Source organism: Lutra lutra, chromosome 6 (assembly GCF_902655055.1).
Source record: "Lutra lutra chromosome 6, mLutLut1.2, whole genome shotgun sequence".
Taxonomy (NCBI): Eukaryota; Metazoa; Chordata; class Mammalia; order Carnivora; family Mustelidae; genus Lutra; species Lutra lutra.
The window spans coordinates 2,884,677-2,911,592 of record NC_062283.1 but is presented as its reverse complement, the minus strand read 5'-3'; the positions used below and the strand labels follow the sequence as shown (position 1 = coordinate 2,911,592).

General features: G+C 42.8%; 4 protein-coding genes across 8 annotated transcripts in view; 2 read left to right on the top strand and 2 right to left on the bottom strand.

Annotated features, from left to right (window-relative positions):
• LOC125102055 (histone H2B type 1-M) overlaps positions 1 to 26,916 on the top strand; it is an 82,862-nt gene that overhangs the window by 9,720 nt on the left and 46,226 nt on the right. Inside the window, exons 1-2 of one of the 3 annotated variants that reach the window (XM_047732748.1) lie at positions 10,364 to 10,768; positions 11,805 to 11,820. In XM_047732748.1, coding sequence (XP_047588704.1) covers positions 10,379 to 10,759 — 381 coding nt within the window. In that variant the 5' untranslated portion in view covers positions 10,364 to 10,378 and the 3' untranslated portion in view covers positions 10,760 to 10,768; positions 11,805 to 11,820. Of the gene's footprint in view, positions 1 to 10,363; positions 10,769 to 11,804; positions 11,822 to 26,916 lie in introns of those variants that run through there. The other 2 variants (XM_047732751.1, XM_047732750.1) reach the window with 2 other exon arrangements.
• LOC125102031 (histone H2A type 1-D) lies at positions 1,250 to 26,916 on the bottom strand. Of its 3 annotated transcripts, XM_047732721.1 has the most exons (3): positions 26,479 to 26,914; positions 17,768 to 17,772; positions 5,358 to 5,367 (listed from the first exon to the last, which is right to left on the bottom strand). In XM_047732721.1, the coding sequence occupies exon 1, from the start codon at positions 26,869 to 26,871 to the stop codon at positions 26,479 to 26,481; it is 393 nt and encodes a 130-aa protein (XP_047588677.1). In that variant the 5' UTR covers positions 26,872 to 26,914; the 3' UTR covers positions 5,358 to 5,367; positions 17,768 to 17,772. The 3 variants fall into 3 exon arrangements, with proteins under 3 accessions (XP_047588676.1, XP_047588677.1, XP_047588675.1); XM_047732720.1 differs by lacking the exons at positions 5,358 to 5,367; positions 17,768 to 17,772 and adding an exon at positions 1,250 to 2,082 and having other exon boundaries at positions 26,483 to 26,916; XM_047732719.1 differs by lacking the exons at positions 5,358 to 5,367; positions 17,768 to 17,772 and adding an exon at positions 24,761 to 24,971 and having other exon boundaries at positions 26,483 to 26,911.
• On the bottom strand, positions 15,005 to 16,042 carry LOC125102073 (histone H4). The gene has a single exon (XM_047732778.1). The coding sequence runs from the start codon at positions 16,001 to 16,003 to the stop codon at positions 15,692 to 15,694; it is 312 nt and encodes a 103-aa protein (XP_047588734.1). The 5' UTR covers positions 16,004 to 16,042; the 3' UTR covers positions 15,005 to 15,691.
• Positions 23,701 to 24,322, top strand: LOC125102030 (histone H1.4-like). The gene has a single exon (XM_047732718.1). The coding sequence runs from the start codon at positions 23,768 to 23,770 to the stop codon at positions 24,320 to 24,322; it is 555 nt and encodes a 184-aa protein (XP_047588674.1). The 5' UTR covers positions 23,701 to 23,767.

Sequence of the window (26,916 nt, the reverse complement as noted above, 5' to 3'; positions counted from 1 at the left end):
CATGTTGTTCAGTTTTCTATAACGATAAGCATTTTCCTTGGTTGGTATATGAAATTCTAAGAGTCGGATGCTAAAAGCTTGCCCTGTACTTGTAAACATGAAGTTGTAATTCCGGCAGATCCTGTGATATATATAGTGGCTGTGTGGTCAGGTGTGTCAGGGCCCTGAATGTTACATCCTATCAGTGGATTTTTACTTTGTCGTTATGGATTATAGTTCTTTCTCACTTTCAGAAGTTCTCTTTCATTAGTTTTAAAAATGGACGTTGTTTTGAATGTCTCTTGAATTTTGCCTGTGTTATTCCATTTTTACTCCTTTAAACTTTCATTAAGTATTTCAAAGTCTCTAGCTGACAATTTCAATATCTGACATTATATGTCTGAGGGAGAGGAGGGGATCTCCCTTTTTTTTTTTTTTTTTGTGGAAGCCTGAGTCTTCGTAGTGTGGTTTCTTCCTCTATTAGTTCACATTTATTATGAGTTTATATTTGGACACCCCAAATTTCTAGGAGAATGCCTGGCAGGTAATATGTGCTCAATAAATAATGAATGCATGAATAGTTAGGTGACAGATAGATAATAGATAGGTAGATAATAGATAACGTATGTAACCCAGTAACTTGGGTTAAAGATGCTTCCTTTCTAAAGAGGTTTAAGTTTACCTCCATGAGGCACTAGAGGGCACCCACCGCCTTTTAATTTCAAGCTTTCACTGAAAGTCCACACTCTAGGTCTTTAGAGAAATCCTTATAAATTTCCTCTGCCCTTCTCCATGGCGCCATTTCTGAGGCAAACAGGTTTCCTTCTTAGAAATTTTTGCTAGATTTTATTTTCCCCCTCAAGGCTAAGCTTTCTCAAGAGCCCTGGTTCTGTGCTAGGTGTTTCCAGTTCAGTTGAAAGGCCTAGAATCCTGTTTTCCCCAAAGGGCTGACATTAATTGAAAAAGTGCAGAATCTTAATGACATTTGCCCCCAGGGAACCCAATCTGATGTGTTTCTCAGTCAGGCTTCAGCTCCTAGGTGTGTATTGTTCTGGGAGATTTGGGGAGTTTTCCTTTGTTTCTTGTTATCTGGGCCATGATGTGTGTTTGCCATTTTTCAAGCCCTTAGCTATTTTGCTTCAAGATGGCTTTCCAGACTATCTTGTTGTCCACACTGGAACCAAAATCCTTACAGTGTACCTGTCTATCGCCACTAATATTTTGAGCCTTAAAATGGTTTAATATTGCTATACTTGCTATCTCTTGGTAACATTTTCCAGGCATATTTTCCCCTCACCTTTATTTTTTTCTTTATTATTACTTTTTAAATCCATGCATGATTTGTTTTCAGACTCAAGAGGCACACTATATAATACATTTAGTATTATACACACTTTTTTGATTTATAAAAAAATAAAAAGCATCATAAAAAGATAAAATACTGTACATATTCCAGAACTCTGATGTCAGGGAAGAAGAATTCCTCTGTACTCCAAGGTCCTTTTAGCTGGACTGGAATCAAATTGATATGGGACAGATTAACAGTTGAAAATTAAATTTAATACTGTACGTACAGGGAATCCACATAGACGCAGACATTTCAAAAATAGGCAAAATAAGGTACATATGTTATTGTGAACTAAGGAGACTGGGGCAAGCATCTCGGACTCCAGACGGAGGGAGAGTAATTCACACGGGGGATAAGAAGAGCAGATGTTTGGTAATTAGATGTTTGCCCTACCATACAAATGAGTCACTCAGATAAAATTTATCTCTGTTAATAAACCTTATTCTAGGAAAGACCATCAATTTAGATTCTTCTGTTTGGCTAAGGGAGAGACAAAAATTTTCTTGAGATTGCTGGGTATCAAGTGTCTTTAGCTCAAAATAATCCACATGCCAAGTGGCACATTGGGTGGGGGGAGGGCTGTCCTGAGCCCCTTCAGTTTCCCCATCTAAATTTCCTTGGGAGTTTCACATATTAAGAGTTGAGCAGGTAGGTTGTTTCATCTCATTGATCTAGTCTCTTAGTCCTGACAGTAGTTCAGTTTGGTCAAACTCACTTCAAGAGGCCGTGATCCAGTTATATTCTCCGAGTTTGGCCTGTGGGTTAAGTAATCAGGTGTTAAATAAGAGGCATTTCTATGGAAACAAAAGCAATGGTTAATGACTGGGTCAAATGTTAACCCAGTTTTTGAGTCTCAGGATAGCCAGTTGAGAAGACTTCAAGATGTCAGTTTGGAAGCATCTTCAACTAGAGTGAGAGCAGGTACTGGCAACCTGACAGATTTTCCTAGATTGTAGTTCAGATGTCTCTGGTGATCTTTTGAGTGGGCCATAGAGCAACAGGACAAAAATTGTCTATGCATGAACTTTATGGCAGTTTCTTTACATCAGGTCATTTATACTTAGTTTTCCAGGGCTTCAGGAGAAAAGGAAGTTTTAGTTCTCAAAAAATCCAAAGTCAGAAAAATGGAAGAAAAATCAAAATGTTAGTTTGGAGACTTGTAGCCAGGAATTGGAGGACGGTAGAGGAAATCCCGATGTAGTTCAGTTTATAATGAATAGTATTAAAATCTTATATCTACAAAGACGTGTTATTGAAACAGATTTTCTCTCTCTACCCACCCTCATTCTTACCAAAGATAGCTATATTAACAGTATTTTGTTTTCAAAATGAGTTTTTTAGTTTCAAAAAATCTTGGCCTGATTATTTATATAAGTCCACCAAGAACATGGTTAACCCTATAGATTTTTTAAAACCTGCGTTGCTGGAACTTTTCAAAGGAATCTCCAGATGGAACCTTTAATAGCCTCTCAAGGCCAGAAGCCCAGTCAAATCCTTGCCATCAGACTTGACGTGCAATACCTACACATTTGGGTGTAGGTGAGTTTCTCTCTCCTCAAGGTCCCCAGAATATCCTGAGGTTCCCGCACCTGCCAGGAGGTAACCTCTACTCACCTAGTAAGATTGTTTGGAATTCTGAAAGCAAGGTATCAGGGTGATATTTCCAAGGGGCTCATTGTCTCCATAAACTCAACCTTAGTTCCTGGTCATATCTGAGTCTATGCATGTCTCTCAAATATGACATTCCAGTCAAAGCCTCGGTAATATAACTATTGTTTCCATTTACATCTGTCACAAGGAGAACAAATGTTTATTGCATTTATGCAAATAAAAAAATTGCCATAAAAATATAAGAATTCTCGCAGATTTTCCAGAGCATTCAGGTAGGGAGAAAAGATATATTTTTTTAATTTGTTCACAAAGGCATATTTTGTCAAACTTCTCTATGTCAGCTTAAGAATAGATGTTTTCTTAAATCTGGAAAAAAGTGAAACATTTTTTAAAAGTCAGTAATGTTTGAAACAAAAACTCAGAAAAAGTATAATTATCTTCCTTAATTCATTCCATCCCATGTTATTAATAATTCTTGTTCTGTTTGAATACAACATTTCCACCAGTTCTGGAAATTTTTACATAGTTCAGCTCTTGGATTTTGTTTGTTTGTCTAGAGAGAGAGTGTGAGGGGGGCGGGCAGAGGGAGAAAGGGAATCTTAATCAGGCTCCTTCTCACAACCCCAAGATCATGAGCCAAAATCAAGAGTTGGATGCTTAACCTACTGAGCCACCCAGGCGCCACAATGTAATTCAGTTTTATGATCTTAAGTTTACCAGAAACCTCTACTCAGAATATTTTCCATGAGTATCACTAAAGATGAAGCACATTAGCAAGAAGCACCTGAGTAAAACTAAAATTGTCTATAGGGATGCCTGGATGGCTTAGTTGGTTAAGCCACTGCCTTTGGCTCAGGTCATGATCCCAGGGTCCTGGGATCAAGTCCCCTATTGGGCTCCTTGCTCGGCAGGGACCCTGCTTTCTCTGGCTGCCTCTGCCTGCTTGTGTGTACTCTCTCTCTCTGACAAATAAATAAATAAAATCTTTTAAAAAATAAAGTAAAAATAAAATTGTCTGTAAATGATAAAAGACTTAAAGATGGGTACAGTGAAGGATCTGGTTAAAGTTCATTACAATGCAGTTCACAAGGAAATTTGGTTATTTTTGTGACATACAACGCTTAAAGATAATAACATATCAAGACATCAGATTTCTAGGAGTTTCACATAATTTTCGATAAGAGATCCACATAAATATAATCTAACAGGGCTTAATATCACTTTGCTGACAATGCTTCCCATGTAATTGTACATACCAAATAAGCCTAATTAGTTTTATTGCTCACAGAAAAAAAAAAAAAAAAGAAAAAAGAAAAGAAATTTAATGTTCCTGGGGCCTGGTGGGAAATTTCACTTATCTTCTGGTCGAAAGACTTCATTTAGAATTTGATTGTAGAAAGTATGTCTAAGAAAAACCACAAGGTTTGACCATTTCATTAAATAAGACCACAATCATTATGAAGCAGTATTTAATTATCCATTTAATCAAACCAACAAGAGAAGATAGCAGAGGCAAATATAGAAGGTTATGTAGTTATGAGTAAAATTTAGCTCTTTCAATATTAAGACTGTACTTTCTTAAGTAATCAAAGACCTGATAAACATAGAAATTATTTTGACAAACTTAGAATCATTGTTTTTTTAAGGCAAATAACTTAAAAGGTAAAGAAAAACTTTTGTTTACAATTTCTCATGAAGGGCAGAGCAATAGTTTAAGAAAACTTTGTACTTTCAAAAAAGAGAAAACAAAAACTTTGCACCAGTGTATTTTGGTATTAAAACTTATTTGCTTATTTAAATTCATCCTAATCTTAGCAAGTACTGACTGCACATAAAGTTTCTTTCCAAAGAGGCTTTGTCTATAAACCTACAACTTTATTTAACACTCAGATTTTGACCTAAATTTTCCCTCTATAAATAATCAGTCTTGTTTTAACGCTTTCTTTTCCCTCAACAAATATATAGTTTTATTACTCATATTTCTTCTTACAAAAATGCATTTCTTACTTTACTCACATAGAGTTGTTATTTCCAGTAGTCTAAATTACATTTCTTAAAATTCTTAATACTTAGAAACCTTAATTTCTAGGGAAAACTAGGTAGTAAGCAATTGTGAACTGTTATAGTGATGTGGGAAACAAAGGCAGAAGAAAATCATTAAATTTCCTTACCTACTGACAAGCCCTTGAAGCAGTCAGAGTGGCTCTCCTCTAAGGACTCAAACTGACCTCCACCTTAAGGCTTTGTTAAGGGCAAAGGACAATCCTAGCCTGACCAACCCCCTACCATCAACCAGGATCCTGTAAGTCCACTTTAACAATTCCTTTAGGAAACTTTATCTCTAAACCTCCAAAATAGTGTCGAGAATCATTCCCAAGCACATGGCCCACTGATATCCATCTAAAGGGTGTCATGAGAAGGTTTTATTACTAGTAATGAATAACCTTTTCCCCAGACAACAGCTAGCCCCTCAAGGTCCTAGAATCCTTGCTTCCAAAATTCCTTAGAGACTTATGCCATCCTTAATCCTCTCCCAATTTACAAGTATCTAATAGACCACTCCTCACATCCTGGGGCAGCAGCTCTTCCTGTCCACGGGTCCCGTCCCCGCGCTTTAATAAACCCACCATTTTGCACCAAAGATGCCTCAAGAATTCTTTCCTGATCATCAGCTTCGGACTCACCCCACTGAACCTCACCTATGTTCTAGAACTTCATCAATAGCAGAACTCTTCACGTTGGCAAATTTATGAATATGTTTCATTATTTTTAGAAACGTATTTTTTCATATTATGATCTTTCAGTAAAGCAAAAAATATGTTTATTAACAGATCCAAATTCATCTTTAGTTTCTCTATAATAAGACAAAAGTAGATAAACATGCTCAGTACTTAATGTTTCATTATTTTATCTTATTCAGAAGAGATCTAGATTATCAACAAGCTTAACTTTACTTATCATTTCACCTAGCAAAACTATAAAATTTTAGCTTTCCAAAGACATTGGAAGCTATTTACAAGTTTACCTACAAAGCTTTTTATTTTATTTATATCTATTTAATTTACTTCTCTTAATAATTACATGTAGACTATCCACAACAACTTCATGAGGCCTTAGACAGAATCAACCATTATTCTAAGCTTTTTTCTTTCTGACAAATTTTGCAACAGAAATACCCTGGACTTATTTGACTTTTATAGTAAACACAAGCAGGATAAAAAGTTTATGATTTTATGCTTAATAGTGATAACTCTGAAAACATGTCCATATTAAAAAAGCCAACAAGCTTAATTTAGCTTTACCAAATATTTTCCCAGATTACATGAATTTGAAAAAGATTTGGATTAGTTTCTAATTTTCTGGATGTTAGAATGCCCAATCTTTACAAGCATGTGCCTTTAAACAGACTAAATAGAGCTCTTCTACATATTAACTATAGCAATACCATCCAGAATTAGAGAAAATATCTCACATTAAAACACACATGGACAGGGTGCCTGGATGGCTCAGTGGTAAAGCCTCTGCCTTTGGCTCAGGTCATGATCCCAGAGTCCTGGGATGGAACCCCGCATGGGCTCTCTACTTGGCAGGGAGCCTGCTTCCACCTCTCTCTCTGCCTATTTGTGATCTTTGTCTGTCAAATAAATAAACTTTTTTTAAAAATCTTTTAAAAAAACATATGTGGACACACACACAGCACAAAATACAGACAAGAGATGGTATTTGTGAAAAGGACATTTGGCTCACTTTTTTTTTTGAGATTTATGTATTTATTTTAGAACAAGCGTGGGGAGAGGCAGAGGAAGAGGGAGGAATCTCAAACAGACTCCACGCTGAGCTCAGAGCCCAATGTCATACTCAAACTCACAACCCTTAGATCATGGCCTGAGCTGAAATCACTTAACCAAACTGAACCACCCAGGTGCCCCGAGGCCCACTTTTAAAATAGCTCTAACTATCTATCTGCCTCTCTATCTATCATCTATCTATCTATTTTTATGAAAAACTTTTCCCTAAAGTTTGCATGTCAAAAAGACTGGCTCCTGGGTTATAGAGAAGATAGAAGTAGAGAATTTATATCAAATGCCGAGAGTGTATAAATTTTCTGAAAAGTGCGTATTTGGAATATTTCTGCTTGTTATTGTAGGTGCTATAGTCTGGGCATAAAAGCCCTTTCAGAAGTTTTCATGTTAAAAAGGCCTCTTTCCCCTCATTCTCACCCTTACTCCCTTTTCTTTTCTTTTTAAATTCAGTCTCAGGAGACTGTGGGATATGTTTACAATTCAAAGACATGATAAATTTATTATTTCAAGGGACAGAGAAAGAATGCAAAGAAATTTTTTTTCTAGAGTTACTGGGTAATTGCTAGTTAGACACCTAACCCCCCTTTTAAAGTGCAAAACAATTTTGTTCTAATATCCTGATTTTTAAAATAATATCCATAAACATTTTGAAAGGCATATGCAAGGTCTGGAGATTGGTAAAGATAGGTGGGCTTTAACTTATTTCTAGAGTTATAGGGATATTCATAGAGATTTGTAAAATAAAGGCAGAACTGTTATAGTCTATCAAGGAATTAGCCCATCTTTCTAACTGAATTTGCTTCTTTATATCACAGAAAATTTTAAGTAGAATGGGAACCAAAAGATTTATATCTTTGTAAAGTCTATCTAAAGTATTTTAACAAAAGCCTTGTTTTTCTGGGTATACAAAGTAAACTTGGTTTCTATTCGCCCCTGAATATTGGCCTTTTGCAAATTACTTATGGAATGGCCTGGTCATCTATATCTCATATATACAGTCACATAATCTCTGTAATTACTCTCTAAATTTGGTAGGATCTTTTGAAAGTAAAGGTAAAGGGGCTTTATAATTTAAAAGATCTGCTGTGTGCTCCCTTCGGCAGCACATATACTAAAATTAAAAGATCTGCTGTGGTCCAGGGGGACGTGATTTTGTTGTTGGGGGCGGGTGGGGGGATGGAGGGGGCAGTGGATCTAGAATACTCCTTCAAAGGGTGTTGTCCAGGAATGCTTGAGGCTTGGCAGAACCGGATTACAGAGCCAAGGCGGGTAGGAGCAAAGCAGCACTTACTGCTAGTCTCCTGCTGCTTTTGTGAAACATTTTCTGGCTTTCAGCATTTACCTGAGCAACCTATTTACTTTGAACCTAGAGATTAGGCCAGAGTGATCTCTATAAATCTTGTAAGAAGAGGAATTAAAACAGGCAGATGCAGCCAAATTTTAAGGAGAATTTACCTTGGCTGTGGACATTGCTTTTTGTCTTGTGTCTGATTTCTGTACTTTTATCTTGTCAATGGAGAACTTAAGGTGAGCCACTATAAGACAAGTGAGATATTTTAAATAGAGCCAATTTAAAGATCCATTGTAAAAATAAATAAATAAAGGATCCATTGTGTGGCCATTGATGAGTAGGATCTATTAATAGTGACTTAAAACAATAAGCCTTTTAATGGCTTAACCAAAGACACAATAGAGGTCTAGAGGGGGCAGACAGGATGCAGCTCCTCCCCATCCAAAAGTTTACTTATGAAATTACCCTAAGAAAGCAAAGGCCTTCATTGCACAGACCGTAAGAATGTGAATGGTATAGTGGTATAGTGTATATATGGTATATGGTATACCATATACTATGGTATAGTGAATGTCTCTGGTGTCCCATGAAAATATGACACATCTCCAATCACACACCCACTAACCTGTGATTCCAGGTGGGCTCTTCTCAAATGGGACTTTCCAGCACTAACAAGCAAGGAACGTTGAAACAACAGATTCCTGTGGGCTGGAACCTCTCATGGCAAGTACCCTGGGAGGTGACACAGCTGGACAGAGAAAAAATCTAATCCCCATCTGTTAGACTGACCATCAAGGTGCACCAAGGTAAGTGTACCCACCAGATGGTAGAGACCGAAGTGAATATTCACACTGGTCAGACACCAAGCTCTTAGGACATAGAGCAAGACAAAAGGAAAATACTAACAGATCTAAGCCTTGAGTCTCCTGGAGCCCACTAATACCTAGGAGGTGTTTGCTGTGGGTTAGGGACACTGTGTGGTGTTGCAGTGTACTTACTTCACAGAGGTTTACTTGAGGTTGGGAGTGACCTAGAATCAATATATCCCTTTCTGTGACCAATGTAACCTATTATGGGAGGCTTCCTGAGCTAGCCAGCACTCTAACAGCTTTCAAACACTCAACCCATTCGCGTAAATGGAGAACTGGCTTCCAAGAAGTAGCTTAGCAACAAACCCCAAAAAACATAAAAGATGCAGCAAAGAAAAACAGAGACCATCTCTGGTAGGAAAATGATCAGTTAGTTACTAAAGGGTACTCTGCCAAATTAAGCAGAGTCACTTAGCCCAAGGAACTAGGTTCACAAATATTTTCTCCTGCTAATCTAAATTTAGAAAGAAAAAAAAAAAAAAAAAGAAGTCTCACCGCACTTGCTCCATCAGATTCCACAGAGATTGGAAGAGGCTGACACGGTAAAACATACCCGCTGCCAGCAATACAGCAGATGTCCCAGGATCTCGAAACTGCCGCATGGTCTGTTGCGAGCAGTATCCGCTGAGTTAAAGAGTCCTGCCAACTATGCCAACCATTGGAGAGCAAGCATTCCTGTCCCCTCAAATCTCCCTGAAGCTTGACATTAAAAAATTAACAAGAGAAAACCAACTTTATACGGAACATATAGAGACTCCACAACACATGGAAATTCCCCAAACAAGCAAAATGAGGTATATATATGTGTCATTCTGAACTAAAGAAAGGTTGGACTTTAACATTTCAGAGTAAAGGAATACACTTCATACAGCAAAGAGAAGAGCCAATGATTGGTAATTAGACGTTTGCCCTGCCATAGAGATGGGTCACTCAGATAAAATTAATCTCTCTTCGTAACCTTTATAAGGAAAAGACCCCCCAGTTTAGATTCTTCTCTATGGTTAAGAGAAGAAGAAAAATTTCTCGAGTCTGCAGGGACTCAAAAACCTTCAAATCAGAATAGCCCACATGCCAAAGAGGCATACTGAAAGGCAGTGGCCTGTCCGGAAACCCTACAATAGAAAATAATCTGAACATGTTACAAAGTAGGTTACCTCTCTGACATTACAAAACACAAAAGGGAGTCATTATTAAATTTATACTCAATATTGTTCCACAAATTAATCTGCATTCCTATTAAATTAAAAGAAAAAACTAAACTAGACTAAAGAAGCCAGGATGTACTGGGGAAACTGCTCTCCGGATATGACCAATGGAGAGAAGAACTGGAGCCAATCATTAGCCGGCAGCCTCTAACGACGAGTTGACGAATCAACGATGGCCAAACGCATCCTTCATTTGCATACCACTGCCTACAAATATACAGGATCCTGCCACAGACTCCATTTTCTTCTCTGTCAAAAGAGAGCGATTCAGCATGCCTGAACCAGCCAAATCCGCTCCGGCCCCGAAGAAGGGCTCCAAGAAGGCGGTGACCAAAGCGCAGAAGAAGGACGGCAAGAAGCGCAAACGCAGCCGCAAGGAGAGCTACTCGGTGTACGTGTACAAGGTGCTGAAGCAGGTGCACCCCGACACGGGCATCTCGTCCAAGGCCATGGGCATCATGAACTCGTTCGTCAACGACATCTTCGAGCGCATCGCGGGCGAGGCGTCCCGCCTGGCGCACTACAACAAGCGCTCGACCATCACGTCCAGGGAGATCCAGACGGCCGTGCGCCTGCTGCTGCCCGGGGAGCTGGCCAAGCACGCCGTGTCCGAGGGCACCAAGGCCGTCACCAAGTACACCAGCTCCAAGTGAGCCCGCCAAGTAAGCGTCCTGTCAACCAAACACAAAGGCTCTTTTCAGAGCCACATGTTTTCACCAGCAGAGCTGCGACTACCATGCGTTGTGGCTTCAGCTTGGGTTCACGTAGGTTAATGGGGACACTTGAGACACCATCCTGTGTGGTCCTGACAGGCGTCACCTGTGTGAACAGGGGGCCCGGCCGCGGAAACGAACGCGCGCGGAAGCGGCCAGCGCTCACTCCCCCAGCCCGTGCACCTCACGGCCGCCTTCCCACTACTGCCGCGGGCGCGGACTCCGCCTTTTCTCAAGGGTCACCAAAAGGGTCGCCACAGCCAGAGTGAAATTCGAAAAGCCCGCCGCCAAAAGGCGGGACTTCCTGTTCCGGTGCCTCCAGGCTCGCGCCCCCAGGGACTCTGCGCTTCTGCGACTCCGGCCCTCCCCTCCCCCTCCCTCTCCCCCTCCCCCGCCGGCTTCCCGCGGCTTTTCGAGTCCTGCCTGAGCGTCTGGTCCAGGTCTTTAAAATGTGTGTTAGGGGGCTGCAGCTCTCCAGGAAGGACTCTGAGGTTCTTAGCAGTCGTTCATTGTGCTTTACCGCTTTCCTTTGAAGCTGCTGTGAATAGGCGATCGTCATTACATTTGACTTTTAGAGTGTCCTGGAGAAGAATCCATTCACCCCTACTCTCCTCTCTGGCTCCCAGATAACCCCCCAGTGTCCTCCCAGACCAACACCCTCCACTGCAGTCCCAGACTAAGGGCTGGGTGGCTCAGCAGCTCCCAGTCCGTCCTTTTCTGTGCGAGCTTCCTTACAAGCCCTCCACCTGTCCTGTCTCCAGCTCTCGCCCCACGGCTCCGTCGAGCAGCTGTGTGTGGCAAAGGAGACAGGGACCCGGGCCGCTCAGAGCGTGGAGAGCAGGAGAGGTGCACTCGGGCCATGAGCTTTAACATACTGATGCTGAACACCAAGGTCTGGAAGGCTGCTGTTTGTGATCACTTGATGCCAAAGACGCTAAACACTGAAAGTTAAAAGCAGGATTTGTCTCCTTCCCTCATTTTCCAGGCACCATGACCTAGAGGTTTCCTTCTGGAAGTTAGGTGAGAAAGACTGGCTTGCCTGCACCACAGTTGTAAGTGGACATCCCGAATGCATCCAGGAAGAGCTAACCGTCCTCCAGACACTCCCAGCCAGCCTTCCCAACCAGACTGTCCCGTCTCCCTCTGTTCTCTCAAGAAGAGCAAAATAAGCACAAAGAAACAACGAGAGTTTGTTTTCAGTTGCCAAATTACAGCTGCCCTTCAACTTTTTCTGACCATCTTGATTTCAGTGTGAGATGGTACTAAAAGTCTTTGTCCCTAGTGAATCTATGTTTCATTCCACAAGAACAGTAGTGTAAGAAAGCATACTGGATTCTGTCTAATTCCCTCTGCCTTTCAGGGATCCCCCTACTGCACAAAACCGGAAATCCAGCTCTGTAGCCTACCCCTTAGGGAAAACTGAAACCAAACCTCAGAGAATTCTCTTCCTCCTCTTGTTCCTCTGATGTTTCAGGTTTTGTTTTTTGTTTTCCTTTTGTATTCATTTCTTGCTTTTCCCCATGTTTTGGAATTCCCTGAGACCTCTCCAGCCTCCAGGCCTTTGCAAATGTTCTCTTCCTGAAATGCCCCTGATTCCAACTTTGTCCCCAACACACACACACACACACACACACACACACACACACACACACACACAGCGAGGTTATTATTGTTGTTCTTTAATCAACTCACTTTTCAGTTCAATCAAAACGTTACTGGGGAAGCTGATCTGCACCGTTGAAGGTTCTCACAGTCACAAAGAACTGGCCATACTCCCAGCCCCAAACCAGTCATCACTAAGAGCCCGGGACCATCAGGACTACTGTGGCTGAATCAAGACCTGATCCCTGAGAATAGGAAGAAACTCTGCCTTCCCTGGGGCACAAGGCAAGGAAGGAGGGGAGACCAGAACAAAACTGAGGCTGTGTTAGGATGAAGGAGGGGAAATGGCAAAGCCTGATACAAAGGCCTTCTAGGCAGAAGGAAAGAGCCTCCATCTGGCTCATTCATACTCCAGAGCCAACGGGGAATTATGTCCTGAGGATACAGAGCAGCACTTCTAACCTTGAATGTGCATCGAAATCCCCTGGAGGCTTGTTAGAGGACAGCTTGCTGGCCCCACTCCCAGGGTGTTTGTTTCATTAGCTCTGGGGGTATATGGGCACTTGGCTTTTTTTATTTGTGTATTTGTCAGAGACAGAGCACAAGCTGGGGGAGCAGCAGGCAGAGGGAGCCTGCTGAGCAGGGAGCCTGATGTGGAACTCTCTCCTAGGACCCTGGGATCCTGACCTGAGCCGAAGGCAGACACTTTACCAACTGAGCCACCAAGTTCCCAAAGATACAAATTCTGCTTCTAGCTGCTATGCTTTGAGAACATCTAATACTTGTATAATGAGCTAACCAAAGCCCCTTCCAGCGTGGAGGGTTCTGTTATGGAATATGAGGAAAGAAAAATCAGGTGCACCTGGATGGCTCAATTGGTTAAGCGCCTGCCTTAGTATCATGTCATGGTCATGGGTTCCTGGGATCAAGCCCCACCCCAAATAAAGCCCCAGGACAGGAAGGAGTTTGTGCTCAAGGATGGAAGTGCTGCGAGCTGGGGGACTAGGAAGCAAAGACAAGGTGTTAAGAGACAGGGTTGGGGGTTCAACAGATGCTGAGCATTTCCGACCTAGTGGGCCAGTGAGGGCAGCCAGTTTTATTGTGCCCTGAGAAACTCTTAGATTTTGAAAGCACCCAAGCTGCTGTGTGGAAAATGGGATTTATGGGATTAAAGGTAAAAACAAGCAGAAGAAGGAAGGGAGAGGTTATTGCAATAACACTGGTGAAATTATTACAGGTGCCATGGGCGGAGAAAGTCTAAAGAAGGTACCGATGAACCGGGTCTCGTGGGTGAAGAAACATGGAGCTGACATTGCCTGAGCACGTTCCGTGTGTTTAAGAGACTGTACCAACCTCTTTGCAAAGGGTAGCTCACTTCGTCCTCTCACCACCCACAGTATCTAGACCCAACTATTCTCTCCTAGTTGACTAGGGATGAGCAAGGTGTGGGGCTGTGGTTGGAACCAGACAGTGCGTCTCCAGGCCGTGTGCTGACCCGCACCTGACAGCGCTGCTGCACTTCCTCGGTGAATGATGCAGAGTTACGGGACAGGATGAGGTTTCAGAGACTGGGACATGACAATTTTTTAAAAACCCTTAAGCATTCCACTGGAGGTCAAGTGCGTTGTTGTACATGTGAGTCTGGAAATCAGAACAACTTGGGGACTGAACATGGAATCTTGGAGAGTTTGGAAATAGAAACTTTACTGTTGTTGGCACACACTGAAACTGTCTTTTACCCATGGAGAAATAATAAGGAAGCACTCCAATTTTAGAAAGAAGACAGACAAAGTGTGAGGAAGAAAACGAGGGGAGTAGAGTCACAACAATCTAGAAAGACTTTCAGGAAGGAGGACACAGCCAGTGTGCTGTGATTGCTACTGAGAAGAGAACAGACAGTGACCTTGGCATATGGCAAATGGATCTCGCTGGAAACTCTGATTATAGGTATTAAGGAATAACCCAGATTCAGGGGAGAGCTTCAGGAGTATTTCTTACCTGAGCTTGAAATGTCCTGCTACATTGTTCCCCTCTCTCTTGGGTCATCATGTGTCATTGATCCTGGCATCTTCCCAGCTGGAGCAATTAGATTTGCTTTCCTAGAAACTAGGAAAAGCAACAAAACGAAAGTCCTGCCTCCTCACCAAATTTGTCAGGGTGGTAGGAGAACGTCTCTTTCAAGACAGTTCTTTATTCTGTTTAAATAATCGAATTGAGTTTTTATGACTGCATCCGCAAAACATTCATGAATTCACTTGCAGCACCTCAGGAATGCATGTAAACTCATACTATTGTCCCATTATTTATCCTCCATTTTCTCACTCAGTGTCAAACTATTAACTTATCCTCACATTACCTGTTAGAGAAGAGTGGTTAGTGATTTGCCACAGATGACAACGATAGAAAATGACAGTTCAGGACTTTAGTAACAGCAATAATAATAAAAGAGAAAACAGAATTTACCATGTGCCATGCACTAGAAAAAATGCTTTGATTTTATTCACCCTAAACCCATAAGGTAGATACTACTGTTATCCCCATTTTACAGATGGAAAAACAGACACAAGGTTAAGTGGCCTGACAGAAGACAACACAAAAACTAAGCGTCCCTCTATGCGAGGTTCCCAGTTTTTTTTTTTTTTTAATCTCAGAGGATATTGAGGACTTACAAACTTCTTAAACTATACATACTCTACACCGCGATGATCCCCTAAAATGGTTGACAAAATCACACACTTTAGGATGACACCAAGACACAGGGCTAAGCTGCAGTCTCTTGCCATGTTTACAGGGTCTCAGAAAAAGAGAGCAGTAACCCACTTAGGACGGCTACCTTGACTTCTCTATTGCTGACACGAAGGGGAGAGATTTGAGAGAACCGATCAGTCAGGTTCTGCTGCGTACAACAGAATCCTCCCTGTAACGAACTCAGTGACGTAAGATTGAAACAAAATACTTGTTTAAACACAAACCTTTATATTGACACCTATTCCAAGCTTATTATTTCGGATTCTTTAATGTTCTCACGTAAACTGACGGGTGTAAAGCATTAAGCTTGAAAAACGAAAGACAATTCCAGAGTACATAAATGAGTTAACAGAAGCAACCTAGCTTACAAATGAGAAACCGTACCATCACCAACTGGCAGAAAAAACCGGAAATGGCCCATACTGGAAAGTGTGCAACTCTTCCTGGCGACTACATGGGTGGCCCTGAAAAGGGCCTTTGGGTGGATGAGAAACGAAAAGCTCCGAAGCGGAGAAAAAAAACTTAGCCCCCGAAGCCGTAAAGGGTGCGGCCCTGGCGCTTGAGCGCATAGACCACGTCCATGGCCGTGACCGTCTTGCGCTTGGCGTGCTCCGTGTAGGTGACGGCGTCGCGGATCACGTTCTCCAGGAACACCTTGAGCACCCCGCGGGTCTCCTCGTAGATGAGGCCGGAGATGCGCTTGACGCCGCCGCGCCGGGCCAGCCGCCGGATGGCGGGCTTGGTGATGCCCTGGATGTTATCGCGCAGCACTTTGCGGTGGCGCTTGGCGCCCCCCTTGCCCAGGCCCTTCCCGCCCTTGCCGCGACCAGACATGACAACTCGAAACTCTCCAAACCTCTAAGCACCACGAGCCGGGGCGCCAAACAGCCCTTTTATAGCAGGGCGACGGACCTGTTTGTAAACCACAAGCGCAGGGGCGGGACCACACTCCGCTCCCGCCCACCGCCTCTTTCTCCTGCGCTAAGCTCAGCGCACACAAGGCAGGAGAGGCGCCTGAAGCGACGATCTGTCTGGGTGGTGGGGCGTGGGTAGGAGTGGGGGGTGTAATTCCACAAATCCCCCCATATAGGGTCATCAGTGTGTGCGTGAGCGTGCCACACTTGCAGCCACTGTGCCGGGAACCAACGCACAGGCTCTCCACAAAGAAGCCTCCTACCTGGCCTTCACACTTCCCAGACAACCCGAGAAATACTGTTACTGCTGGCTGTTGTCTCTAGGAGACGCTGGAAATAAAGTTTGAGGCTCACCACAGCTTTATCGCTGTTTTATCGAGTCATGTCTGGTTCGCTAAGGAAGGTTCGCGGGATGCAGCTGGGTAGTCCTACGGAGGAACTAAGGAGAACGTTAAACCTTTCAAAGTCAAATCGGGTTCAACATCACTGAAGGCTGTGCTGAAGGTGGTAAATCTGTGCATCCCAAGGTGATGAGAACTTGTGCTGTGAGTTTCAAGTTCATGCCTTGAGCGTGTTCTTAGTTACGCACAGCTTAGAACTCGCGCGGTTTCTGCCACCGCATTCCATGCTCTACACCATTACACAGCCTCGAGCCTCGCTCTGGACACAGCCTGCTGCCCTGCTCCCTATTTGACCTAGGGCAGTCAATATTCGGGTTTTGTTGTTGTTGTTGTTGTTGTTGTTACTTTTCATATGTCTAAGACAGTCTAAGTTACAGAGCACTGAAGTTTAGAAGGGATAATCCATGTGACATGTTTACTATCTGCAAATAAGCACTCACTCAACATCATTAGGATAGATTGTGGATGCTGTCTGCTCCCCCCCACTCTGTATTTACCCCTCTAAAGTGGTGGGCCTAACAGAGCACCCTAGTTTGCTACAACTTTCTTTCGAGAACTCCCTAAATAATGAACACTGAAAGATTGAATTCATCAAGAATTCCTTTGAGGAGTTGCAGCTGAATTGCAGAAATCTGGCTTCTCCTCCAGGGTTTGTGAGGAGGGCCTAGTTCATCAAAGCTGTTTTCTAAGTTTATGGTGCATGGCAACTAATTCCCAACGGGGTTTCTACCCTCAGATACAGTGACAGGATGTAGGACATCTAGGAACTTGTATAGAACAAAAATCCCATCTTTACCCCTACTATCCAGCAATTGAACCTTAGCATTAACTGCGTTTATGAATACAGGCAGCGACCACTGTGATGGGCGGGGCCTGTAAGGTGTGCCTGTCAACATCCGCGGGAGCTCTCGGTCATTTAAACCCTCCATTATACCTGCCATTACATTACACCTGTCATTACACCTGCCGTTCCTTCTGTGGTAATTCTTGCTCACAAGGGCGATCTTGTGACTTTAATGGATTAATAAAGAAACATGTCTGTTAACATTTCAACAGTTTGGGATTTTGATAAATTTCATAATGGTACTGTCAAATAATTATTTTCCTATGTGATCCTATGTATATTCTTTTAAGCACTTAAAAACATTGTCCTGGGAAGGGGCCCATAAGCTTCCTCAGATGTACAAACAAGTCCATGACGTGAACTGATCAAGAACCCTTCTTTGGGATCATCTGAGCTTTGAAAGACTGCGTTTTGAAAGAGAAGACTGTCAGAACGGTACACATCCTACCCCCAGAACATGAACTGCCTCCAATCCCCCACTTGGGATGACATCTCCCTGCTTCAGGAGTCTCAGTCCAACACGGCTGGTTTTGGTGAGAGGACAGAGCGGGAGTGGGAGCCGATGTGGCCATATCAGGAACGAGTTCCAGTTCAGTCTGTGGTCACTGGTCTATCATCAAAGCCAAGCCAGACTCGCCTAACAACTCAGCTGACTGAAGGGCAACAAATTGGGATAGCTCAAAGAATGGGTCTTATACAACACCTGCCTCAAGGAGTTTATGACCCTGGAAGGCACGGATCAGAAAAAAAGATCCGGAAGTGGGTTATCTGTATGATAGACTTTGTGGGGACCCATTCAATTTCCACCGACTGTGTGGATGACTGGTTGACGAGATCTTCATGTGCTCTCCTTACATGGAGACAGGGGGATGGCACACTGCCTTCGACCTACGAGACTGAGCCAGGGACTCTGGTCTGACTTCAAGTGAACCATGCTTTTTGGTGGTTTGGTTTTGATCTTTGTCACTGAGGCCAAAAAGCCAGGGTTTAGGAATTAAGATCATGCACAAAAGTTTCTGGAAAATTCCTGAATGGCTACAGATGTTGGGGGGGTGGGGGGAGGAAACATGATATATTAGAAAGTTAGGGGGGAAAAGTAGGATGGTATTTTTATGTAAAGCCTTGACCCAGTGCTTAAAAATATAATAGTATTTAGATCTTGTCATGCATCAGTGCATAGGAATTGTGTAAAGTGTTCCAGCAGCTATATGTTTAAATTGTGTGTGGTGAAGACCAGGAAAAAGATAGGGGTTATTTTTCTTAAATGAAATATCCCTCTTTTTCCCCCACCCAAATATTTTAATGAAGTTGCTGGCATTTGGGACAAAGTTTTATTAAAAGCGACATTTTATAAAACTGGTACAAAATAAGTAGTTTTAAGTTTGTTTGCACAGTTCTTTTTTTTCCATTGGAAATGGAATTCATTGCCTTAAGTCTTTCTAAATAGTATATTATTATCCTTGGGGCTGGCTCTATGCTCAAAAACCAGTTTGTTAATAACCTGTTATAAGTGTTTCATCTGTTTGCAGTTAGGAAATGCAGAATTCAAACTGATCGCCTAGCTTGTAAGCAAACATAGATGCACTATCCTTTTTCTATAAAAATCAAGATAATGCCAAGAGCCCCTTCAAGTAAAGTGGGGGTTACTATTACCCTTTCCTGTGTGTATTATGTAATTATTTTGGTTGTTAATATGATAATTAAAAGTCAAGGTAAATTTTATAAAGCATAAGAGACTCATAATCGTAGGAAACAAACCGAAGTTTGCTGTAAAGGAGGGGGGGTGAAGGGATGGGGTGGCTGGATGATAGACATTGGGGAGGGTATGCACTATGGTAAGTGCTGTGAATTGTGTAAGACCGATGAGTCACAGAACTTACCCCTGAAACAAATAATACATTATATATTAATTGAATTTAAAATTTTTTAAAATGGTAAATTTAAAAAATCCTTAAAAAAAAGAAAGAAAATGTGTCTGCATTGACTAGATAGTAAATGTATATCATATATATCTGATTCATTTTGTATTTTTAATCACATATTTCTAAATCATATTTTATTTATAAATATTGATGTTATTATTTCATACCAAATGTATGCCTTTATGCTAAGGTTTTCTTTTTGTTTCCAATTCCAATATACTAATCAAAATTTATAATTAAAGAAGTTTAACTGAACCGTATTCTTGTTTGGTTTGCATGATTATTTTACTTATTAAAATAAGCTATATCACTATATATCAGATGTCTGATTTATTGAGCTTCAATTATGCCACCGTGCTTATGTCAAAAGAAAGTGGCATCACGATGAAGCTGAGAAGCATTGCTCAGTTGTAACAGTTTTGATTCATTCCTTCTTGTGACCTCTTTCCCTTACTGTCTGGAACCATACAAAAGGATACTTCATCTCTTATTATTGTAGCTCTGAGGTTATTGAAGTTATGTAAACACATCTCAGTCTCTGTTTCCTGAAAAGGAAAGTCTGCTGGCTAACTGACAAGTCTAAGCAGGGAGAATTAAGATAAACGTATTTCATGTTTTGCACACAAACACAGAGTTTGTAGAACCACGTGACTTTCTTAGTTGAGATATCAAAGAGGGAGTTCCTCCTTTATTTTTTTTCTTGCAGTCAATGTAAGAGCACTCTGGATCTCTAAGCTTCTGAAGTGTTAGAGGTAGAAATGGTCTAGTAAAGATGTAGTTCATAATGTTCTATCTGTTCACCATGTGTATTTTTCCTAAAGTACTCAAAGGTAACGTAGCTGTTCAGCTCAATGATGTTACAGCTAAGAATCATTCATAAGCAAATGGAGAAGCAATGTCAATCTAACAAATCAGAAACATTTATTTGATATTGAGTAGAATATTGACTCCAACACTTTTCTACATACAAATAATCATAATTGAATTGTAGAAGAATTCAGTATGTCATAAATACTTCTTAAAGATTTGACACTACTCTGTAGTATCCATATGTTGGTTAAATTTCTTACAAGCCCCATGATGGAAAGACTTAAAGATGAATTTGAGAAAAACTGAGGATTATCAGGTTCTGTGAAATTATTACATGTATCTTGCTTAAGTTTTGTTCACTAATTTATATCCACCCAATTACATAAAGCAAATTTTAGGGGGGTGCAGAGAGGAGCATTGGGAAATGCCATGAATGTTAGTATGAAAACCATGCGTTAGTAACAATAATCTGATGGAGGTGTGTAAGGGTAAATAAATGGCAATGATTTTCTCCACTTAGCAACAGCAAAGGTTATTTCCTCTCCCTCTTAACATTTTATCTTGAAAAAATAGTGTGTCTCAGTTTTCGCTTTTCCCTTCAGAACAGAGAAGTTTTTCTAGGCATTAGGCCCCATCTCCTATTTTTGACAACAGAGAGATGTTTCCTAGGGTGAGGAGATTTAACTGCTACATAATATGTTATAACCCAAATAATTGCTAGATATTGGGGCACCTGGGTGGATCAGTTAGTTAAGCTCCTGCCTTCCGTTCAGGTCATGATCTCAGGGTCCTGGCATGGAGCCCCATGTCAGGCTCCATGCTCAGCAGGGATTCGGCCTCCCCCTTTTCCTCTGCCTCTCTCCCCAACACACACAAACAAAAACACATGTTCTCGGGCGCCTGGGTGGCTCAGTGGGTTAAGCCGCTGCCTTCGGCTCAGGTCATGATCTCAGGGTCCTGGCATGGAGCCCCATGTCAGGCTCCATGCTCAGCAGGGAGTCGGCCTCCCCCTTTTCCTCTGCCTCTCTCCCCAACACACACAAACAAAAACACATGTTCTCGGGCGCCTGGGTGGCTCAGTGGGTTAAGCCGCTGCCTTCGGCTCAGGTCATGATCTCAGGGTCCTGGGATCGAGTCCCACATCGGGCTCTCTGCTCAGCAGGGAGCCTGCTTCCCTCTCTCTCTCTGCCTGCCTCTCTGTCTACTTGTGATCTCTGTCTGTCAAATAAATAAATAAAATCTTAAAAAAAAAAAAACACATGTTCTCTCTCTCTCCCTCTCAATCTCAACTAAATACATAAAATCATTTTTAAAAGCCACTTAAAAAAAAAAGTACTATCTAGATGTGTAAAAAGATTCCTTTGGGATGAGCATAGTGGTCTCTCACAAGAACAGAATTGTCACCAGCTCTATCCCCTGTTTATCTGACTTAAGAGAAGTAACAGATCCATTTTGCTCTGCTCTATGAGACTTGTGAGATTTTTTTCCCTCCTAAATGTAATCAGTACTGTGCAGAGTTACCTGAATGTAATTCTCTTAATGCTTACTCAGTCATGTGTTTTTTCTCTCTCCTCTACATTACTACAGAAAGATCACTTTGTTGACAGAGTTCCTTTAGTTCTTCAACATGTGAAGTGAACCCCGTAAGTTTCAAGTTCATTTACCATTTCTAATAAGAATATAGTCGCTGAAGCATCCGTCCTCTGTGTATATTGAGGTGAGAGGATCAAGACTGTCTCAGGAGGGACATAGTTGGACTACTCAGAGCTCATTGGTAGTCATTGGAGCTGGCTACTTACTTCATACTTCCTCTGGACCTTCAATGGACTAAAAGTTCCCAAAGAACTCAAGTGTGCCTCAATTAATAAAAAAGAATGGGGGTTTGTATGTAGAATTGACAACTATGTCAAGGTGAATGATATATTTCAATTGGAAATGACATGGTGAGTTTGGTTATGTAGAGATTATAGGAGAGTGTAGTCTGGTGTGCGATATCCAGAATATCCATAAACATCCAGAAACATCCAGAAGCATTCAAAAATACAAGTTTGACATTTAGGCAAGAAGACAGACCTGAAGGGAGAGACTTGGAAGTTATCCACTCAGTAACTCATGAGCCCATGAAAGTGACTGGGGCAGTACCTTGGAGACTCCATACATTGACGCGGCCTAGACACAGCTCTTCTTGGTACTGCCTCTCTATTATTTCCCCCATCAAGATGTAATTCTTGTTCTTCTGTTCCCTGTATTCACTAACTACTGCCACAGCCTGCCATGGCTCAGCTTTTCTGGAATTCACACTCCTCATTGCTATCAATGAATAATCTTCAAAACCAACTATAATGAATCAAACCACGTTAAGAGGAGTAGGAATACATTTGCTCCATAACGAGTGAATACACAAAGTAAAAATGATTTAGACGAAGTCGATTGTTCATCTCCTCTTACCAATTTGAATCATGTTCATATTTAAGTTAGTGACACTAACTTTCATGGTTCACTTGAATGTGCTGAAAGAAGTAATCAGTCATTTCTTGATTTTGAGGGGATCAGAGAGGAGGGTGAAACACTCACCTCTTAGGCTTTGCTCTGTGCCTTCCCAGCATTTCTTTCTTTCACTGTCATAGGGGAACACAGATTGCTATATGTTTTAAAATAAACATACTACATTAAAGAGAAAGAATTGGAAGTGATGAAAATAAAAATTAAATCACTTTCAACTATAAATGTATTCCCAATTCAAAATTAAACATAAGTTATGTTTCTTACAACCTTATTTCCTTGGATAAGTAAGAAATCTAGTAGCAAACATAAAACACGCTTTTCATATATTGCTCATCTCTCAAGTGAGTTCTGTGGATGTGTGAGGATGTGTGTCTTGCATGTATATATTCTTTCATTCTATTACATTAATAGGTTACCAAAGTTTATACTCCCCAGGCATGCCAGATTTCTGTACCCCAAAGCTCATGAATATTTTAATTCCTAAACCCCAATTCAATCACCATAAGTAAAAGATTTTTTTAAACAAATAAAGAGGTCTAACTCTCTTTCATATCCTTCCTGGATTTCCTCTGTCACCATCTATGTTCACAGGACTAAAAACCATGCCAGGAGGATGACATATTGCTGCATTCCCCATTCTCCTGGACAAATCTTGAAATCCTGAAACTCACAAACTAACACTCCAAATTGAATGAGAAGCAATGATAAAGCTTTTTCAAAGTAATGACAGTTTGTGTCAGAATGAGCTGACAGCTAATGGATGGATGGACAGCTAAAGGATGAAAGCACAAAGGGAAGAATTTATATTTTAAGGGAAAATCGAGAAGTTGTCTCTCTGACCTGTGAATCTCTGAGCGTGTCAGGGGCTTTTGAAAAAAGCTGAGACTAACGTGATGCAAACTGAAAGAAGAAAGCATGAAGATCTCAAAGCATGAGGTGTCCCGCCTCGCTACCGAATATAACCGGTGTGATTCCTCCACAGGAAATTTTATTTTTTTTACTTTCCTCAGTTGTAACAAACACAATTCCGGGACAGAGCGGAGACTCGGTTGCTGTCAAGTTGGGGACGGAGCCGGGAGCCAATCAGCGCGCGGCGTCGTGGTTGTATATATACACACACGCACGTCGGCCGCGCAGCTCAACTCCGAGACTTTATTCTTCTTCTTCTTTTCCGCTTTTCCCTTCAGGAATCCCAACGCACGATGTCTGAAACCGCACCTGCCGTGCCTCCCGCTCCTTCTCCCGCCGAGAAGACGCCCGTGAAGAAGAAGGCCCGCAAGTCCGCCGGTGCCGCCAAGCGCAAGGCGTCCGGGCCCCCGGTGTCCGAGCTCATCACCAAGGCCGTCGCCGCGTCCAAGGAGCGCAGCGGCGTGTCCCTGGCGGCGCTCAAGAAGGCGCTGGCGGCCGCCGGCTACGACGTGGAGAAGAACAACAGCCGCATCAAGCTGGGCCTCAAGAGCCTGGTGAGCAAGGGCACCCTGGTGCAGACCAAGGGCACCGGCACCTCGGGCTCCTTCAAGCTCAACAGGAAGGCGGCCTCCGGCGAGGCCAAGCCCAAGGCCAAGAAGGCGGGCGCGGCCAAGCCCAAGAAGGCGGCCGGGGCGGCCAAGAAGCCCAAGAAAGCCGCGGGGGCCAGCGCCCCCAAGAAGAGCGCCAAGAAGACCCCCAAGAAGGCCAAGAAGCCCGCGGCGGCGGCTGTCGCCAAGAAAGCGGCCAAGAGTCCGAAGAAGGCCAAGGCGGCCAAGCCCAAGAAGTAAGAGTTTAGCTAGCTGAGAATACTTCAACGACGCTTTCCCAGCCACACAATTAGCCTTATGCAAAAATGTAGTAGTACTTGGTTTCTCCAGTTTCTGCCACAATTTAAGAAACCTAGAATAAGTACACAGCAATCTTTCACCTAAAAGGTCGTTGGCTCTGAAAAGAGCCTTGGAACATAAGGTTCAAAGTCTCTCATCACTGGCACTGAAGAATTCAAGCCCTCTCGCCGCGGATGCGGCGCGCCAGCTGGATGTCCTTGGGCATGATGGTGACGCGCTTGGCGTGGATGGCGCAGAGGTTGGTGTCCTCGAAGAGCCCCACCAGGTAGGCCTCGCACGCCTCCTGCAGCGCCATGACGGCCGAGCTCTGGAAGCGCAGGTCGGTCTTGAAGTCCTGCGCGATCTCGCGCACCAGCCGCTGGAACGGCAGCTTGCGGATCAGCAGCTCGGTGGACTTCTGGTAGCGCCGGATCTCGCGCAGGGCCACCGTGCCGGGCCGGTAGCGGTGCGGCTTCTTCACGCCGCCCGTGGCCGGCGCGCTCTTGCGGGCCGCCTTGGTGGCCAGCTGCTTGCGCGGGGCCTTGCCGCCGGTCGACTTGCGCGCCGTCTGCTTCGTGCGAGCCATCCCCAAATTAACCACAACAGGTAGCTGACGGAAAAATGAAACCCTACCAAACTCTACTACTAGATGTAGATACTCATTCTGATTGGACAAATACTTGCTTCCTAGGGCTCCAAATGAAGATAGTGGTAGTGACATTCACTCCCTGAATCACATGACCTCCACTACATTTAGACCAAAAACTAATGTTTTCCATTAAAAATAGAAGAGAAAAAAAACGGGGGGGGGGGGGGAGCTAACATATTCCTTCAATCTGCTTGTTAACTGCTGGTGTTTTCAACACTCTCGCGTCTACCTTATTTACAGTTATCTCTTATCTACCTCACCTGTTTATTTACAATGTCCTTTGGATTTTGAAAGCATAATTTAATAACCAATTAGTCCAATGATTTATCTTGTTGACTGAATAAAAAAATTTTTTTAATCTATTTGACAGAGAACACAAGCAGGCAGAGAGGCAGGCAGAGAGGAAGGGGAGCAGGCTCCCTGCTGAGCAGAGGGCTTGATGGGGGCTCGATCCCAGGACCCTGGGATCATGAACTGAGCCGGAGGCAGAGGCTTTAACCCAGAGCCACCCAGGCGCTCCTGGCTGAATAAAATTTTAAGTTTTGGCCCCTGTAACTGCTTTTCTTTAAATGCTTTTTGAAAAAACGCCCTTGAGATGTGATTGGCTAAGTAATTTTTTTACCCTCATTGGAGTGTAGAAAGACTACTTTCAGGTCTATTTCTTGAAATCTGTTCAAACTCGGGTTATTCAAAATGTTTTTATATAACTCCTAAATGTACCATTATCCCTGAGTTAATTTCATGCATATTACTATATCTCATTAAGTACACAGTCATTCTACACTAACTGAAGGTTGTGTAAAATGGTGTTAAAAGACACCCAAAGTGTAAATGGTACAAAAACATCACTGTGTATCTTTTTAGAGTCATACTGAACCTGAATTACAAACCTCTGTATAAAGAACAACAAATTCCAGGCCATATACTATTGTAGTCCAGGTGACACCGGATTAGGCCCAGCCCAGTAGAGCTGGATATTGGTTAACTTTTTTTAAAGTATCACTTCCAGATGATTTTGTCCACTAAGGTACAAAACAACTGCTTTCAATAGGATATAGTAATAAAGGTATACTTTTATTAATCTGTAGATCACTAACCAGACTTAGATCGAACTTTCAACATAAACCAAGATTTACACTTCCCATTATCTCACGGATGGCTTCCAAGACTCCAGGAGGCCAGTATTCATATACTTTTGAGGTGGACTCAACCTCTACATACCATTTTAATTTGTAGGTGGCAACTTTTATTTTTATAGTACTCTAAACTGAATGGCTAGTTTGACCTCTGTGAGGAGTTGGAAAATTGACTTCCATTCTTGAATTGATAAACTATCCTGCAGAGTATTTTAAATGAGCTACAGTTAGTAAGGAAAATGTAAGCCCTTTCAATGAGCACGGGGGTGGCTCTGAAAAGAGCCTTTGGTTAAAATGGACCCCTCAGTGAATTAAGATTCTATTTCTCCAACTTACTTGCCCTTGGCCTTGTGGTGGCTCTCGGTCTTCTTGGGCAGCAGCACGGCCTGGATGTTGGGCAGCACGCCGCCCTGCGCGATGGTGACCTTGCCCAGCAGCTTGTTGAGCTCCTCGTCGTTGCGGATGGCCAGCTGCAGGTGGCGCGGGATGATGCGCGTCTTCTTGTTGTCGCGCGCCGCGTTGCCCGCCAGCTCCAGGATCTCGGCCGTCAGGTACTCGAGCACGGCCGCCAGGTACACCGGCGCTCCGGCCCCGACCCGCTCCGAGTAGTTGCCCTTGCGGAGCAGGCGGTGCACGCGGCCCACCGGGAACTGCAGGCCCGCCCGCGACGAGCGCGTCTTGGCCTTGGCGCGAGCCTTGCCGCCCTGCTTCCCGCGACCGGACATTTTAATACTCTCTAACCGTTATGCTCAGTAAAGGAAAAAGAAAAT